Below are 14,137 nucleotides of genomic sequence, written 5' to 3'. Positions count from 1 at the left end.
TGTCCCCAGATGTGTGGCATCCCTGTGCTGGCAGAGCCAGCCAAAGCACTGCTGGGGCAGCTCAGGGCCTGACTGTGCAGGGTGGTGAGCACCTGCATCCACCCATGCAGAAACCTGCTACTTTCAGGGACTGTTCCCTCAGGAAGAGCCTGGACAGAGGCTGCTGCTCCTTCCCACTCCCTTTTCACCTGTGCCAGGAGCTCACAGCAGAGTGCTGAAGTGAATGGCACTGCAGTGCCCCCTGAGAGTGCTTCCATGGGGAGAAAAAGGAAGAAAAGGCAGCAAACACAATCTCCTGTTCCTGCCAGAGCTGCTCAGCTCACCCAGGAAACTGAAGGGGAAATGTTAACACAATCCATGGGAATAATCCTCCAAAATCTGTCTCAATGTGCCTCAGAAGGCAAGTGCCCCGCTCCATGTGCTGCATGGGTAGGCTGAGCCAGGCAGAAGGAACAGCAGAGGTGGAACAGAGAATTTCTGCCTCCCTGCCTTCACCTCTGGCTTGCACCCATCCACACCTTGTCTTCAGAAAGTGGCCTTGCTCTGGGAAACACTGTTTTGGCAACAGCAAGAGCTCAGTTGCACCCACAGGAAGATGTGGAAATATTTAACATCAGGTCTCTGGCTGAGGTTTGCTTCACCAGGTGCTTTTTTAAAGGCAATTTATTTTTAAAGCCCCAGGCAAGGAACCTGTCACCAGTGGCTCGAGATGATGGATTTCCAGAGCTCTGCCACGGCTGCATGCAGACAGGATGCTCAGTCCAAGCAGCTACTCAGGAAAACCAAAGAACTCCTCCAGTTATTGCAAAATCTGCACAACCACGTGAGCCAGAATCTGGGCATTCTGAGCTAAAACAGAGCAACCCATTGGCCTCAAACCCTAGCAGTGCTTTAAGGAAACAGACAAGGACAGAGCCTCACCCAGCAGTCACTCCTCTCTCCTCCCATAGAGCTAAGCCCAAAAGCAGCCTGGCACCTCCTGTGATGGGCAGCTGGAGGCACAGTGGGTGGGCAGTGCCAGTGCCACCCCTGGCAAGGCTCACTGGCTGCTCTGAACAAACCCTGCATTTCTGCCAGCTGCTTTTAACCCTGGTACTGACCTGGCAGTGCTTTTATTAGACCACCTACAGAACTCCCTATGATAAAAAAATAAACCTCTGCAGAGGACTTCTTGTGCTTGCAAATCTGGCAGGTTTTGGAGCAGCCACCTCTTTATTTCCATGGGAATTTTCCACTGGGCTGTGTCACTGCATCTCCCTTCTCCAGGGGAGGGGTGACAGGGCCTGGTGTTTTGGGAGGGAAGGGGACTCCAGATGTTGCAGCACTGCCACTACACACAGGAACACGCCAGTGGGGGCAAGAGCTCCCTGTGCAGCTCCAGACCATGCAGGAACACGACTGTAATGGGCCCCAAGAGAGGCTTCAGAGCTGGCAGAGAAATTCTCAGAGATGACAGAAAAAAGCAAAGCAGGAATTTGACAGTGGTAATTCCCCACTAGCACACAGCAGAGAGAAAAACATCCACCCCAGAGAGCAGCTACCACACCAAGGCAACGCAGGGTAACACATCTGCAGCTCCTTTTTGCACAAGGAGAGGCCAGAAATCCAAAGCACAGCCTCACAGGTAAGCCAGAAATATGAGCCTTTAGGGACAGCCCAGGGCAAGGCCTCTGAGTGCTCCCAAGTCCTTTCTTGCCAGGTTTTAAGCTCTGGCTGTAGATCTTAACTCACATCTTCTCCCAATTACTGCTGCTGCTCCTGGGAGGAGCTGGTGGTTAACAAGTTCCTCGTATCCGGCTACCCCACAGACCCTCTGGGAGAAGAGTTTTGTAGAACCAGCTGTTTCTTAAGGTTTTAATCAGAGGATTGGGAAGCCAAATGCACAGGCTGGATCTCCCTTCCAGCCAGCTGTCTCTGATCCCACCTTGCACAGCAGCAGGACAGCAGTCCCTGCCCTGCACAGGCTGGATCCAATCTCCGGTACTGATAAGCACGAGGGAATATTTGCTGCATCCAGACTTTTCTGTGACAGCAGCCACTTGGAAGTGAGCTGCTGCTTGGCTTCTGGAGGAGCTGAAATACAGCCTGGATGGTACAGGGAAGAGACTGAAAGAGGAGGGCAGGGAGGAGATAAGAAATCTCACCTTCAGGCCTAGAGCAACAACACCCAGCTGCAGACACTGGTGCCAACTTTGGCACTCCCGACATGTCATGACAGTATTTTAAAAAATACATTTATTTTTAAATACACTTATTAAAAATACCAGAGAGTAAAATAGCTCTCTTTTCCTGAGGAGCATTCAATCTTCAACTCTTGCAGCCTTACTGAGCAGATGAAACAGAAGACATGTGCTGCATCACAGCAATGACACAGCTCCAAACCCAACCCTGTATTTGCACAGAGTTATCTTCAGCACAGCCCCACTCCCTGGCACTGAGCTGCAGGCCCCTGTCATACTCACAGGCAAAATACTGCCAGGGCTCATAGGTGAGGCCAAAATCAGTCGATCGCTCCAGCACCCAGAGGTCAGGACGAGGGGAATTGGCAAACTTGATCAGGACATATGCTACATGGAAGAGCTGAAAGAAAGAACACAGGGTTAGCTGGCTGCTTGAGGCATCCTGAAAAGCAGAGAGAACTCCTTGGGATCCAAATGGAATAAATGAGCTGGCACTTTGCAGCTCCTGCTGCTCACAGGCAGCCTGTGGAGCGAAATCCTCCGTATCTAAAGGGATGGTGATACAACAGGGCTGCTGCAGAGAGCCAGATTAGGGAGCTCAGCTCCCCCTGAATGCAAACACAGCTCAGACTTTGTGGCTGCAGCCTGCGCTGGGAGACACCTCAGGCTTAGCCTGAGCAGGCTGCATTACAAGCCAGCTACAATGCAGCCCTGTGGACCTGGCTTTTGGGATCTCTGTGGGGTAACAGGTGACACACTGCCCTGCCAGCCAGGGAACACCCAACTGTACCTTGCAGACACTACCACAGAATCCTTCCTTCTGGTTTTTGGTTGGTTTGGTTTTTTTTTTGTTTTTGTTTTTTTTTTTTTTTTTTTTTTTTAAGGCATTCCACATACCAGCCCTGCTTCACCAACATAACCTTTTTTTGGAAGCCTATTCCAGAAAAACCCCAGCACAGCCCCGCTCCCCCAGGTGCCACAGGGAGGGGAGAGCAGGAGGACCCACTTGGCTCCAGCACAGCTCCAACACGGGGCTGCTCCCATTTGTCTGGACACTGACATGTGCACACACACTCCTGCCAAGGATAAAATAAACCTAGTCTTTAAAGGGCTCCAATGTCAGTGCTAGAGAGAAAGAAAAGCCCCAGCAGAATTTCCCTTCCCCGGCTGGCACAGGCTCACTCCAAGAATCCCCACTCCATCATCCTGTCACAAAGTGATATTTAAAGGCAAATAAAGCTCTCTTATCAGAGGAAATTCCTAATGTCAAAAACAACCCAAAAGGGAGTTTAGTGCTTGAAAGGCAGAGATTTATAGCCCAAGAGTCCCTCCTCATGCAGAGCTGGGGCTGTATGAGCATACACCCCCCTGAAGAGTGACAGGTATCCAGAGGGACATTTCTGCAAGGGGAGGAGGAGGGCTCCGTGCCCATCTCAGCCATGCAGGAGCCAGAACAGCAGCCAGCACCCCAGCCCTGCCCTGGCCACACACATCACCAAGCCAGAGGACACTCATTAATAATAACATGCCTCCAAAACAGCCCTGACAATCCACAGATTGGGCAAGCAAAGGGCAGAAAAAAAAAAAACAAGAAAGAAGTATTTAAAATCTACCAAGCCAACTATAAAGCACAGACCTTGCTGGGGTCTGAGTGCTGGTGTGCAGATATGGAGCAAGGGGATGTGGGCAGCCCTGAGGACTGGCACCAGCTCAGTCCCCCCCTCGGCAGGACATTCAGGCAAAAACCTCCTCAGGAGACTCCCAAATGCTCCTCTGGCTCTGGGGCAGCCTCTCCCCCACTTAGCAGGCTGGTGACACCTGGAAACACAGCTGGGTGTAGGCTAAGGGGGCTTGAGAGAGATGCTCAGGGAGGAGTGAGCCAAATCCAGCTGGGAAATCCACAGGAGGATAAAGCACAGGGGGTCAGAGGCTGCTCTCCAGCTGGGAATGGGCAGGAGGGTGGGATTTGTCACCCCTCTCAGGGTTTGCACTGCTAAGGACTGGTGCCATCCAGAATAAAGGAACCAAAGCAGTCACCCAACTTGGTTCTCTGCTGTCAAAAGACTTTCAAGCCCAGCCAAGGAGGAAACAGGCATCCTTTTCAAAAACTGAAGGAAAACAGACCTCAGGGCTGCCCTAGTTCCCCTCTGCAACATCCGTGCTGTCAAGGCATACAAGGCCAGGCTTTTTTTTGAGGAGCAGCTTTTTCTGCCTGCTTACCCTCTCAGCAGAGCTGGTATTTGATAGGGGAGCCCAAGAGGCTTCAGCTCAGGCAGCTGCTTTCTCTGCAGGACCATTCTCACAGCCCAACATCTGCCTCTTGGCATGGGAACAGGGCTGAACACCAACCAGCCTGTGAAGTGACACCTTCCCTCTGCTCTAAACCCTCCTCCAGCTTTATCCCACAGGGAATAAATGAATGCTCCTGCTGGAATCTAGCACTGCCTGTAGCTGCACAAAATTCCCTGTGGCTCAGAAATACCTGTACGTGTTCTGGCCTCAGGCACAGGGGGTTCTCTGCTCTGAATGAACAGCGACCACAAACACAAATTCAGAAATGTGAGGTGCATCCCTCTCTTCTGCCTTTCTTTTTGCAAAGGCAATAATGAATTCACTGCCAGTAAATGCCAGGGAATTTCTAGGGGGTCCTGCTCTTTGTTCATCAGCTCTATGCTGGAACAGAGTGTTCCTAATTAAATGTGCTGGAGTCCAACTCCTCACAGCCCCTGGTTCTCAGAAGTCCCCTCCCTCTGGAGAGCATGGATTACCAGGCAGGCAAATTGGGGCAGCCTTTGCCCAAACACCGAAATCTGACACAAAACCAAGCCTGGGGCTCAGTGATTCACCAAGTGAAAACAACAGCCAGAACAAAACCCAGTGCTGCTGCTGGCTGCAAGCTCAGGTGTAAACAGGACAGGGCAGGGTTGGGCAGGCTCGGGACCCCTCTGAGCCCTCTCCTGCTGAAAGAAGGAGGTAGAGATGGTTTCAGAGCATTCTGGGTCATGGGACACACACACTGCTGATAAAACAGCGTCCCTGCTTGCTGGGAGCTCTCTGAAAGGCAGTCCCAGCCCCACTGGCAGGGTCAGATATCCAAGACCAGGGCTAGCACAGATTTTATCTCCCATTCCTGCTTTTCGTAGCAAAGCACAAGAACCTCTGGGTTCTTGCTGGATACATCTGCAATACCTCAGCTAAAAGACAGGGCAGATATCTGCTCTCAAAGCCAAACACAATTCCTCCCTCCATACCCAAATCAATCTCCAGCACTGCTGTTACTGCTGCTGAATTTTATTCCAGTTGTGACCACAGTCTTGGGACACAAATAAACCACCCAGCACTGCAGAACCACTCCCCTTCCAGCATGGAAGGGTCATTCCTAATGGAGCACAGAAAATATTCAGGAGTCTGTGACCCACAATGACCTGGAACAAGACCCATGTCCTGGTATTCTGGGGGATTTTTGTCCAGTCTGGTGAGTCCCCTGCCCCTCCATCCAACATCCTTATCTTGCAGATGATCACAGCCTGGCCAGAAAAAAATAACAGCAAATTGCCTGTTTCCAGTGCATCTGCTGAGAAAACTCAGATGCAAAGATGGAGCAGTGGCTCTAAAAATAGAGCTGGCAGAAAAACCAGACTTTTCATTCCATGTTTAGTTCCAGTACAGTTCTGCCCAACCAATATTGCAAGAGAAATGGTTGGGGTTTTTTTTCCAAAGCCTTTATTTAGCTCCTATTATCAGTCAGATGAATAAAAACCTCTATGATCTCAGCCACTTCAGACATTTTCTTCCCTTCTTCATGGAGAAAAGAGGTGAAACACCAGCCTTGAGGCTCACACTTGTCTCCAGGCACACAGATCCCTTATTTTCCCTACCTCTGAAAACATGCCAGGTACAGCTCAACCTTTGACCAGGCTGTGGAATTCCATAAAATGACCTTCCAGCCAGGAAATTCTGACACTGCTTTAATTAGCAACCATATTTCTTTGAAAATAGTAACATCTCTACATGGAGTTGATGTTGCTGTTAGTGGTTTTGGAGCAAGTTTCCTTAGTTACAATCACTTGCAGCTGCCCCAGTGCCTGGAAGGATGGAGATGAGGGCATTTCCTCTGTGTCCCACACTCCATCCATTTGTACCTTTAGATCGTGGGCAGCTTTATCCAGCACCTAAATACCATTAAAATATAATAAATACCATTAAAATATAATCCTGATTACTGCCCAGTGTGACAGTGCAAAGACTTAAGGAGTAAAAACAGATTCCAGAGAGTCAGGAGAAGCTCAGCTGCTTTTGGAGCAGCACCTTCTCTGCCCATTTGCTCATCCATCCTTCTGTGTAAGCAGCACATGATGGAAAACTCTCACAATTTCTTCTCTACTCCTTCCCTCAAGACACTGATTTCACTTTTCCAGCTCTGGGAGGTACATGTGGGAAGAAGAAAACTGGCTGGACCAGGTTTGCATCCTGTGTTGCTTTGGTGAGGGAGTTCTGGGGAAATCTCACTGATAGTCCAGGGCACCTCAAAGCCACACAGGAACATTCAATAACCAAAATAAACCTTCACATCGTTCAAACATTGACAACTACATTTCCACCAGCAGCAAGAGGGGCTCTTTTTGGCTGTGGGATTAGAAGGTCTGAGGCTGTGCTGGCTGGGAGGCAGACCCAGCTCTGCTCCCAGCCCCTGCAGGGAGTTTACACAGCAAACCACTCACTAATTTCCACAGGACAGATTTATTACCTTTGGCATTGACTTATTAAAATAGCACCATGTAAAAACAAAGCAGTTCATCTCTCCTGACCACTGCTCCAGACCCCTGTGGGGTGAGTGTGTGTGTGCAGAGCATTACCAGCACTGCTCATCCCTGCTGGGCATTTCCCTCCAGGGAAGGACCTGCTGAGCCATGCTAGGGTATGGGCAATAACTCCCACTGTTTAGGGGCACATGCAAATCCTAGTAGCAGGGAAAGCAGAAAAAGAACTGCTATGGAAAGTGTGGGGAAGCGTTAATTTAATTTTCCCCACTTTCAAAAATCAAATTATTTTGCTCTCTCCCAAGCCCATCCTTCCCCCCAGGCACTGCCTGGTCCATCACTGCAGCCACCAGCCCACCTGGAAAACGTGGAGATGTCAGAGCCTGGATGGGGTTATCAATCCACAGTGCCAGGAAAAGCAGCTCTCAGGGAGCACAGGTCACCTCTGTCCACAGCCTGGACAAGTGGCTGCTCTGCTGCCATGGGTCAGCGCTGGCTCCACACCACTGGCAGCAGCTACAGCTAATAAAGTGCCTTTCTGTGCACCTTTTATCCCCACAAACAAATATGCAGGAGGTGGAAAAGCCCTGGAAAGGCAGAGAGCTTCTGTCTCACTTTGAATTTCTCTAGGTCAGTGACCTGCCCCTTTTGCATCCTTTGCCTGTAATCATTTATTCTCATGGAAGCAGTGAATTTACTCATTAACAACTTGACTGTCCCCCTGCTGAGCTTCTGCAGTCTTACAGCAGATTTATTTCTCCCCAGCCCATCCATCAAAATCCTTTAATAAAATCTCTCACATTTAGTGTGTGCCTACTTTTTATTTTCAATCACACAAGAACTGCTTCAACCCTCCCAGGCAGCAAACAAAGGTGCTTCCCCTCCAAGTGGGCACGGCTCTTTATCCAGTCATTTTTCTATAAAATACTCAAGTGCCTGAGAGCAAACAAACCCCACACATAAAAGCACAAAAGTCTGTGTTTGAAAGAGGGGTGTGCACTGAAATATGCTTTGCCCCCATTTTGCTTTTTTCCTCACAGCAACTCCTGGCTTGTTCTTGTTATGTCTGTGTCTCACATCCTCACTCCTAAAAATTATGTTTTTCCAAGTTATTCATGGAGGATTACAAGGTTCTGAATGAGAAGGTTCCCTATGCTTGTATCTCAATATTTTGACAGCCAGGCTTTAGAAACAACCAGCCATCCCTTTCACCACGGGGGAAGGACAGAGGCGCAAAGTGGCAGCTATTAAACACCTCAGCAGGGCAGGGGAGAGAGGCGAGCACTGAGAATCCATTTTGCACCAACCTGTTTTCAAGTTTTCCTCTCAAAACTCCGGGGTTTTATTGAGAGAGATCAAAGAAAACACTCTCCAAGAAGCCGCAGATTCAGAGCTACCAGCCAGCATGAAACCTGCTCCGTGCCACAACAAGCAGCAGCAGCAACCCAATACTTTATGCTGTTATTTTCTAAACAGTGCCTGTTCCCTTCCTAAGCAGCTTGGCTTAGATGAACAGCTGATGGAGCATTTTCCACAAAGGATTTTTTTCTTTAAACACCACTTCTGAGAAGGATTTGGCTCGCCCACTGATTTCACACACAGCACTGCTTTATCTTCACAGCATCCTCCTGTGCAAGTTGTCCTTCCCCTGCCAGTGCCACACACACCTCCTGCCAAAGATCCTTGGGGCACTAAATCTGCAGCACTTGGCACATGGCAGGGCAGAGCAGTGCCATCCCTTGTGGCCTGCACAGTGCTGAAGATCTGGACAGCCAAGTATTAGAAGAAATGACCTGCAACAGGGCAGCAGCAAGAGCCTGACTGGCAGCAGGTTCAGCCAGCTGGCACTAAGGAACATCCTGTTAAATCCCTGCCCAGCTGGAGCTGCAAACAGCAAATGCCACACAGCTACAGGTGCAGCACCAGGGATGCTGACACACCAGCCTGGATGTGGTCAAACACAAGGCTGTGCTCAAACCCCAGCAGGTGGGGTCAGCCCTTTGTGTGTGCCCAACAGCCCCCAAAGGGTCACCCCAGCAACCAGAGGCATCAGAAGAGCAAAACTGGTCATGCCAGAGTGGGGATTGCTGGAATTCCTTGGGATGAGGCTTCAGTCACTACAGAGAAGGACTTTGCCCACAGCAGCTCTCACTGCCCAGTAGGAGACTCCTGCACTTGACTGACATGGAACTTTGCAACTTTCTCGGTTGCTGGGCAAAGTGTTAAGTAACCCATTAAAGACAAGACTTAAATATTTGTCTTTTAGCCCAAACCTGAGCTACAATACCCTCAGGGAACGGCTACATGGACTCCCCTGTCCTTGGGCACCTCGTAAGGCACAAGGCCACCTGGTCTGCAAGGCCAGCTCAGCCCAGGAGCTGACTGAGCCCAGACAATGTGGAGAGGGGCAGGTGTCTCCACCAGGACTCCCAGCCTCTCCAGCTGCTTTAATCCTCCTGCAAACACCATCAGAAACCCGGCACAGAGGTGGCTGTAAAGAGGCCCTTAAAACTTCCTGGTGCTGCAGAGATAAGACACTGTAACTGCATTCAGGATTTCAGACTATTTACCTTGAGGTGTCAATTGTCCTTGATGGTTAAATGCTTCTAGGAAGTTTCTGGGAATGTTTGGTTGGGTTTTTTTTAGGAGTGGTGTGCTCTGGGAAAATATGTGAATTAATAATTAGCTGGCAGGATTAGTGGCAGTTCATACCAGGGTCTTCCTCCCAGTAAAGTATAGTATTACATGAGAAGGGGGATAAGGAAAAAAGTGACTCAAAGGAAAAAAAAAAATCCTCTTTTACAGAGACACAAAGTGCCCTGATGGCCCTCACTGTGAACAGCCATGTGCTTGTGCTGTGCTGTCCAATGTGCAGAAGTGAAAAAGCCAAAGCTCCTGCAAAAATGCAGACAGGTGAGCAATAAGCAGGTGTCCCAGAAGACTTGGTATTGTAGAGGAATTTAACTGGGAGCCACTCAAAACCAGACAGCTAAATAAATCCAGCCACCTAACTTCATGAGAGAGGAAAAAACCCCACAGGGTTCTCCAGGCTGATTTTTGAGGGGCCTTGGGTCCACTGCCTTAATTTTCCTCTCTTAAACCAACAGGAGTTTGAGACTAATTTTAGCAAAATGAAAACTACACCATAGCAGAAACTCTCGTAATCCCAGAACATACAGGAAAAAAAGTGCCTTCCTATAAATAGAAAAAGTGGGGAATTCCAGCTTGCTAATACTAACTGGTGTGCTTGCAGCCTGAGCCTGAAATTGCTAAGGAAAAGGCTGACTTGAGGGATGTCATCTGCCTGCAGTTATTTGAGACTGTGAGAAGCAGAGTCTCTTCAGGGAGCTGTCACTCCACACACCAGGAGAGTGGGGTTTTTGTGACTAATGGGAAAGAACTGACTCAGCTTTTAATGCCAGGCAGGCTTTGAAAGGAAATAAACAAATCTCCTTGGAGTGCCCCATTCTGCCATGGTAAATTCTACACAAGGAGCACATCTCTGCCCTGGAAGGAGATGAGCAATCCCTGTGCCCAGGATGAGGGGCTCAGTACCTCACACTGAGCTCCAGCATGGCACTGAACTGGAAATGAACCTTTTAATTCCATCTGGGTCATCCTCCAGTGCTCACATGGACAACACCCCTCAAGAGCAGCTGATCCCAGTGCTGCCCTTGCTCAGGGAACAATCTCACACCTGTGAGATTTGTGACTCAAACAACAGACAGGAGACGTGAAGGAGAGGATGGCACTGCCACAACCTCTCACAACGTGGCTAAAAAAACCTGACCTGTCCATTAGCTCTTGGGGAGAAAGTGCAGATTTAGAGACAAACCTGTCCCTCTTCTCTTCCACAGTGCCTGGCCATGTCTGCACAGCAGGCACAGCTGGGAGTAGAGCCCAGCCCAGCCCCTTCCTCACTGCCAAACTGTGCCAGCAGCTGTGGGTACTGTCTGTGAGGCCTCCCTGGGCACCTGCTGCTGGGACAGACAGCAATGGGCTCCAAGTCAAGAGCTGTAATACTTTTAGCAACCACAGCCCTGCCTGGTACCTCCTGTTACCAATGTCTGACAGGGCAGAAACGATGACCTTGAGCACAAGGAAGAGAATTCCATTAAAAACCCACGTTCATTCCTCTACCTGCCAATGACATCACCACCGTCAGAGGATTTCACCCAGAGTTCATCAGTCACTGCTGTTCATCTTCCTCATTTCCTCAGAGAAGGACTGAACAGCTCTGGGTTAATTTGGTTGCAGTGTTCCCCCAGCTGCTTGCGTGCTGACACACAGGGAGCAGTGCCCACAGCCACGGATTGTTTGCTTTTAAAACATATAGGAGGAATCCACGGCTCTGGCAGCGAGTGTGATGGAACCAAGCCATGAAACCAGGGCACATTCCAGAGCCAGATGTATGGGCACAGCTGTGACAGACACAGCTCAGAGCCTTCTGCTGTGCTCAGGTCTGAAAGGAGGCACAGGGCTCTTCTCACAGCTCCCATTCTCACCACAGCACAGCCTGCAAGGTGCAAGCCGCTCATGCCCTTATAAATAAAAGCCTGGGTGAAGCCTCCATGGATTTGCCTCCTCCGAGCCGAAGCTCCCATACAACCAAGCAGGAATTTCAGCCTGCGAGGGCCAAAATTCCTCAATTTCCGCCAAACAGCCACTCACTAAAAAACCTGCTCTGACCTTTTGTACCACTTCACTTCTGCAATTAAAAAGTGGCACAGCCAGGACATCGATTTTTGCACCGTTTCTGTATGGAAGCAGCGTGGGCTGCTGAGGATTTGGGAGTACTGAGGCAGATTTGTGTGGCAGATTATGTGGTACCTACACTGTACAGCTGATATCTGAACTTATCAAACCCTGTCTGTGTGTAAACTGCACCCCAATAAAGATGGGGAGCCTACAAATATGGAACCCCTGCAGGCATTTCAAGCCAAGCAAAGAAATTGGCAGTCAGAAAGGAGTCTGCCTGGTTCTCCGTTTGGGTTCAACCTGAGAACTCAGTTCCTGAGAGATGTAATACTCAGCAATTTTCAAAACCATCTTTCAAGAAAGGATTTTTGTTTGAACATGCCTGAAACCCCCTGGAGCCAGTGTAACCCTGCAACCAGTTCCTGCAGCTCACTATCTCCCCATCACCACTCTGCCTTCAACACCTCCCAAACCCAGGCACTTAGAGAGAGAAATGCAATGCAGACAGGAAGGAGACCTCTCTCCACAGGGTTAGCAGAACCCTAATGATCTAACACCAGCTTCCCAACAAGCTGGGGTGGGAGGATGCAAAATCAAGACAAAATGCACAGTGATTAATTTCTCCTCGTTGTAGAGATGTCAGATATCACAAGATGGATTTGTGGAACAAGAATGCAGGGGAGGAAAAGCTGAGGAGGGTACATGAGAAATCTTTTGATTGAGGCCAGGCATTAAGAGCAAAATCCATTAAATGGACCTTTAAATCCTTTAAATATTAAAATGAAAATTAGTGAATTAACAGATATGACGTCAAACAACACTGAACATAATGAACTTGTATCTAACAGGTGGTCCCAGTTAAACTAAAACTAAAAACTAAAACTAAAAGCTGTCTCAGGTACCTCCCAAGCCAATGCTGTGCAGAGCAGCTGGTGGGAAAAGTAATCATCCTGAGTGGCCAAAAGTTCAAATTTCCTTGAACTTTCCACTCAGCCAGCTCTCATATTCTCTGAAGTACATTATCTCCGCTTGCATGGCTTACTCCAGCCTTTCATTGTTGTCTTATCTCCAGCCTCTTCCTGCCCCAGCTTCAAAAAGAACATAGAGCATCACAGAACAATATGAATGAGCTAAAAAAAACATTATATAAATATATATATACACCAACCCCAAATCTTCATCAACCAGGCTACCCAGCACACTTGGAGAGGCAGGAGAGGGTTTTGCAAGAAGAGATGAGGAGAAATAATCTCTCCTGGCTGATGAGGACAGAGTAACTACAAAATTCCCCCAGACCAACCTATTTGCAGCCCATCAGTAATGTCAAGCTAGGCAGCATCCACTGGGACCACAGGAGCAGGGAAAAAAGCAAACACACCTCGGTTATGTTTGTGCCAGCAATATAAACTATGGTCCATTCTGGGTATGGTGGACTAAGCAGCTTATCTACAACTCACAGGGCAAACTTTTTGGACAACAACCCTGTAAGCAGTGGGTTCCTGCAGTTGTGTTTGTGAGAGTGCACTGAGAAGGGTTTCCCAGGAGCTGGAGAAAACAACCTCCTCTGTCTGGCTGAGGAGAACGTGTCCCAGAGACCTTTTCCTTGGACAACATCCATGCATGACCACTGGGAGAAATCCCCACGCACGTCAGACCAGCAGGACACAGCCCAGGTGGTGGGCAGCCCTCTCCTGACAGCACAGCAGGATCCACACATCTGCACAGACCCAGAACAGCACTCAGGCACCCAGGAGATGCCTCAAAACACACCTGAGCTGAGCCTCTCTACAGAGTCCAGGACAACAGGTCCTGCAGCTCTTCTCATCTGCCAGTTAAACAAAAAATAATTCCGAAAAATGAAACACAAAAACAAACCAAAAAGCCCCAAACTGCCTGGTCCCAGCACCTCCCACACAGTCCAGGGCTTGTGAGTCACAGCCCCATCAGATCCCAGGCTGCTGCTATGGGAGTTTTGCACAAACCTATCAGCCCAGGAAAAGCAGAGTTATGACACCAGAGGAGACTGGAGACCAGCATAATCTCCAAGATAAGGCTTGGCTGTGGTGAAAGGAAATTGGCTGCTGTGTTTCAAAGCAGAGCTCCCTGGTGAGCACCTTTGTGCACAGCCTGCATCTCCTCCCAGCCCTGGAGCCCAGCAATAAATCCTGGGCTGGGCTCTGCTGTGAGCAGCTCTCCCTGGGACCTGCTTAATTGGGCTCTTCAGACTCACTTCACATTTCCCGAAGAGGCCACTGTGCCCCAGCACTGTTTGCTCGTTGAAGGAGCCCCATCCATCAAAGGCTGATGCTAACGAAGAGCACGCACCAATTAGCAATCCCCCAGCTGACTCATCAGGGGCGCCTGCATCCTGCATGTGCTGCAGGGTGTTCACCTACTCTGACTACACTAAAAGTCTCTTGAAAAGCAGCTCTGAGGTCATTCAGGCTATTCACATTTCGCGTTATTTTTAGAGGTCCGAATGCTGTCGGGATATCCGGG

The 14,137-nt window shown here is 49.3% G+C and overlaps 1 protein-coding gene across 1 annotated transcript in view; it reads right to left on the bottom strand.

Moving 5' to 3' along the window:
- LAMA5 (laminin subunit alpha 5) overlaps nt 1-14,137 on the bottom strand; it is an 88,584-nt gene that overhangs the window by 49,525 nt on the left and 24,922 nt on the right. Inside the window, 1 exon segment of the mRNA XM_036395462.1 lies at nt 2,463-2,580. Within this exon segment, the coding sequence (XP_036251355.1) occupies nt 2,463-2,580 (118 nt within the window).

This window comes from Molothrus ater, chromosome 17 (assembly GCF_012460135.2).
Source record: "Molothrus ater isolate BHLD 08-10-18 breed brown headed cowbird chromosome 17, BPBGC_Mater_1.1, whole genome shotgun sequence".
In the NCBI taxonomy this organism is placed as follows: Eukaryota; Metazoa; Chordata; class Aves; order Passeriformes; family Icteridae; genus Molothrus; species Molothrus ater.
Note: the sequence above shows the minus strand (reverse complement) of the source record. Positions and strands in the feature narration are given on the sequence as shown.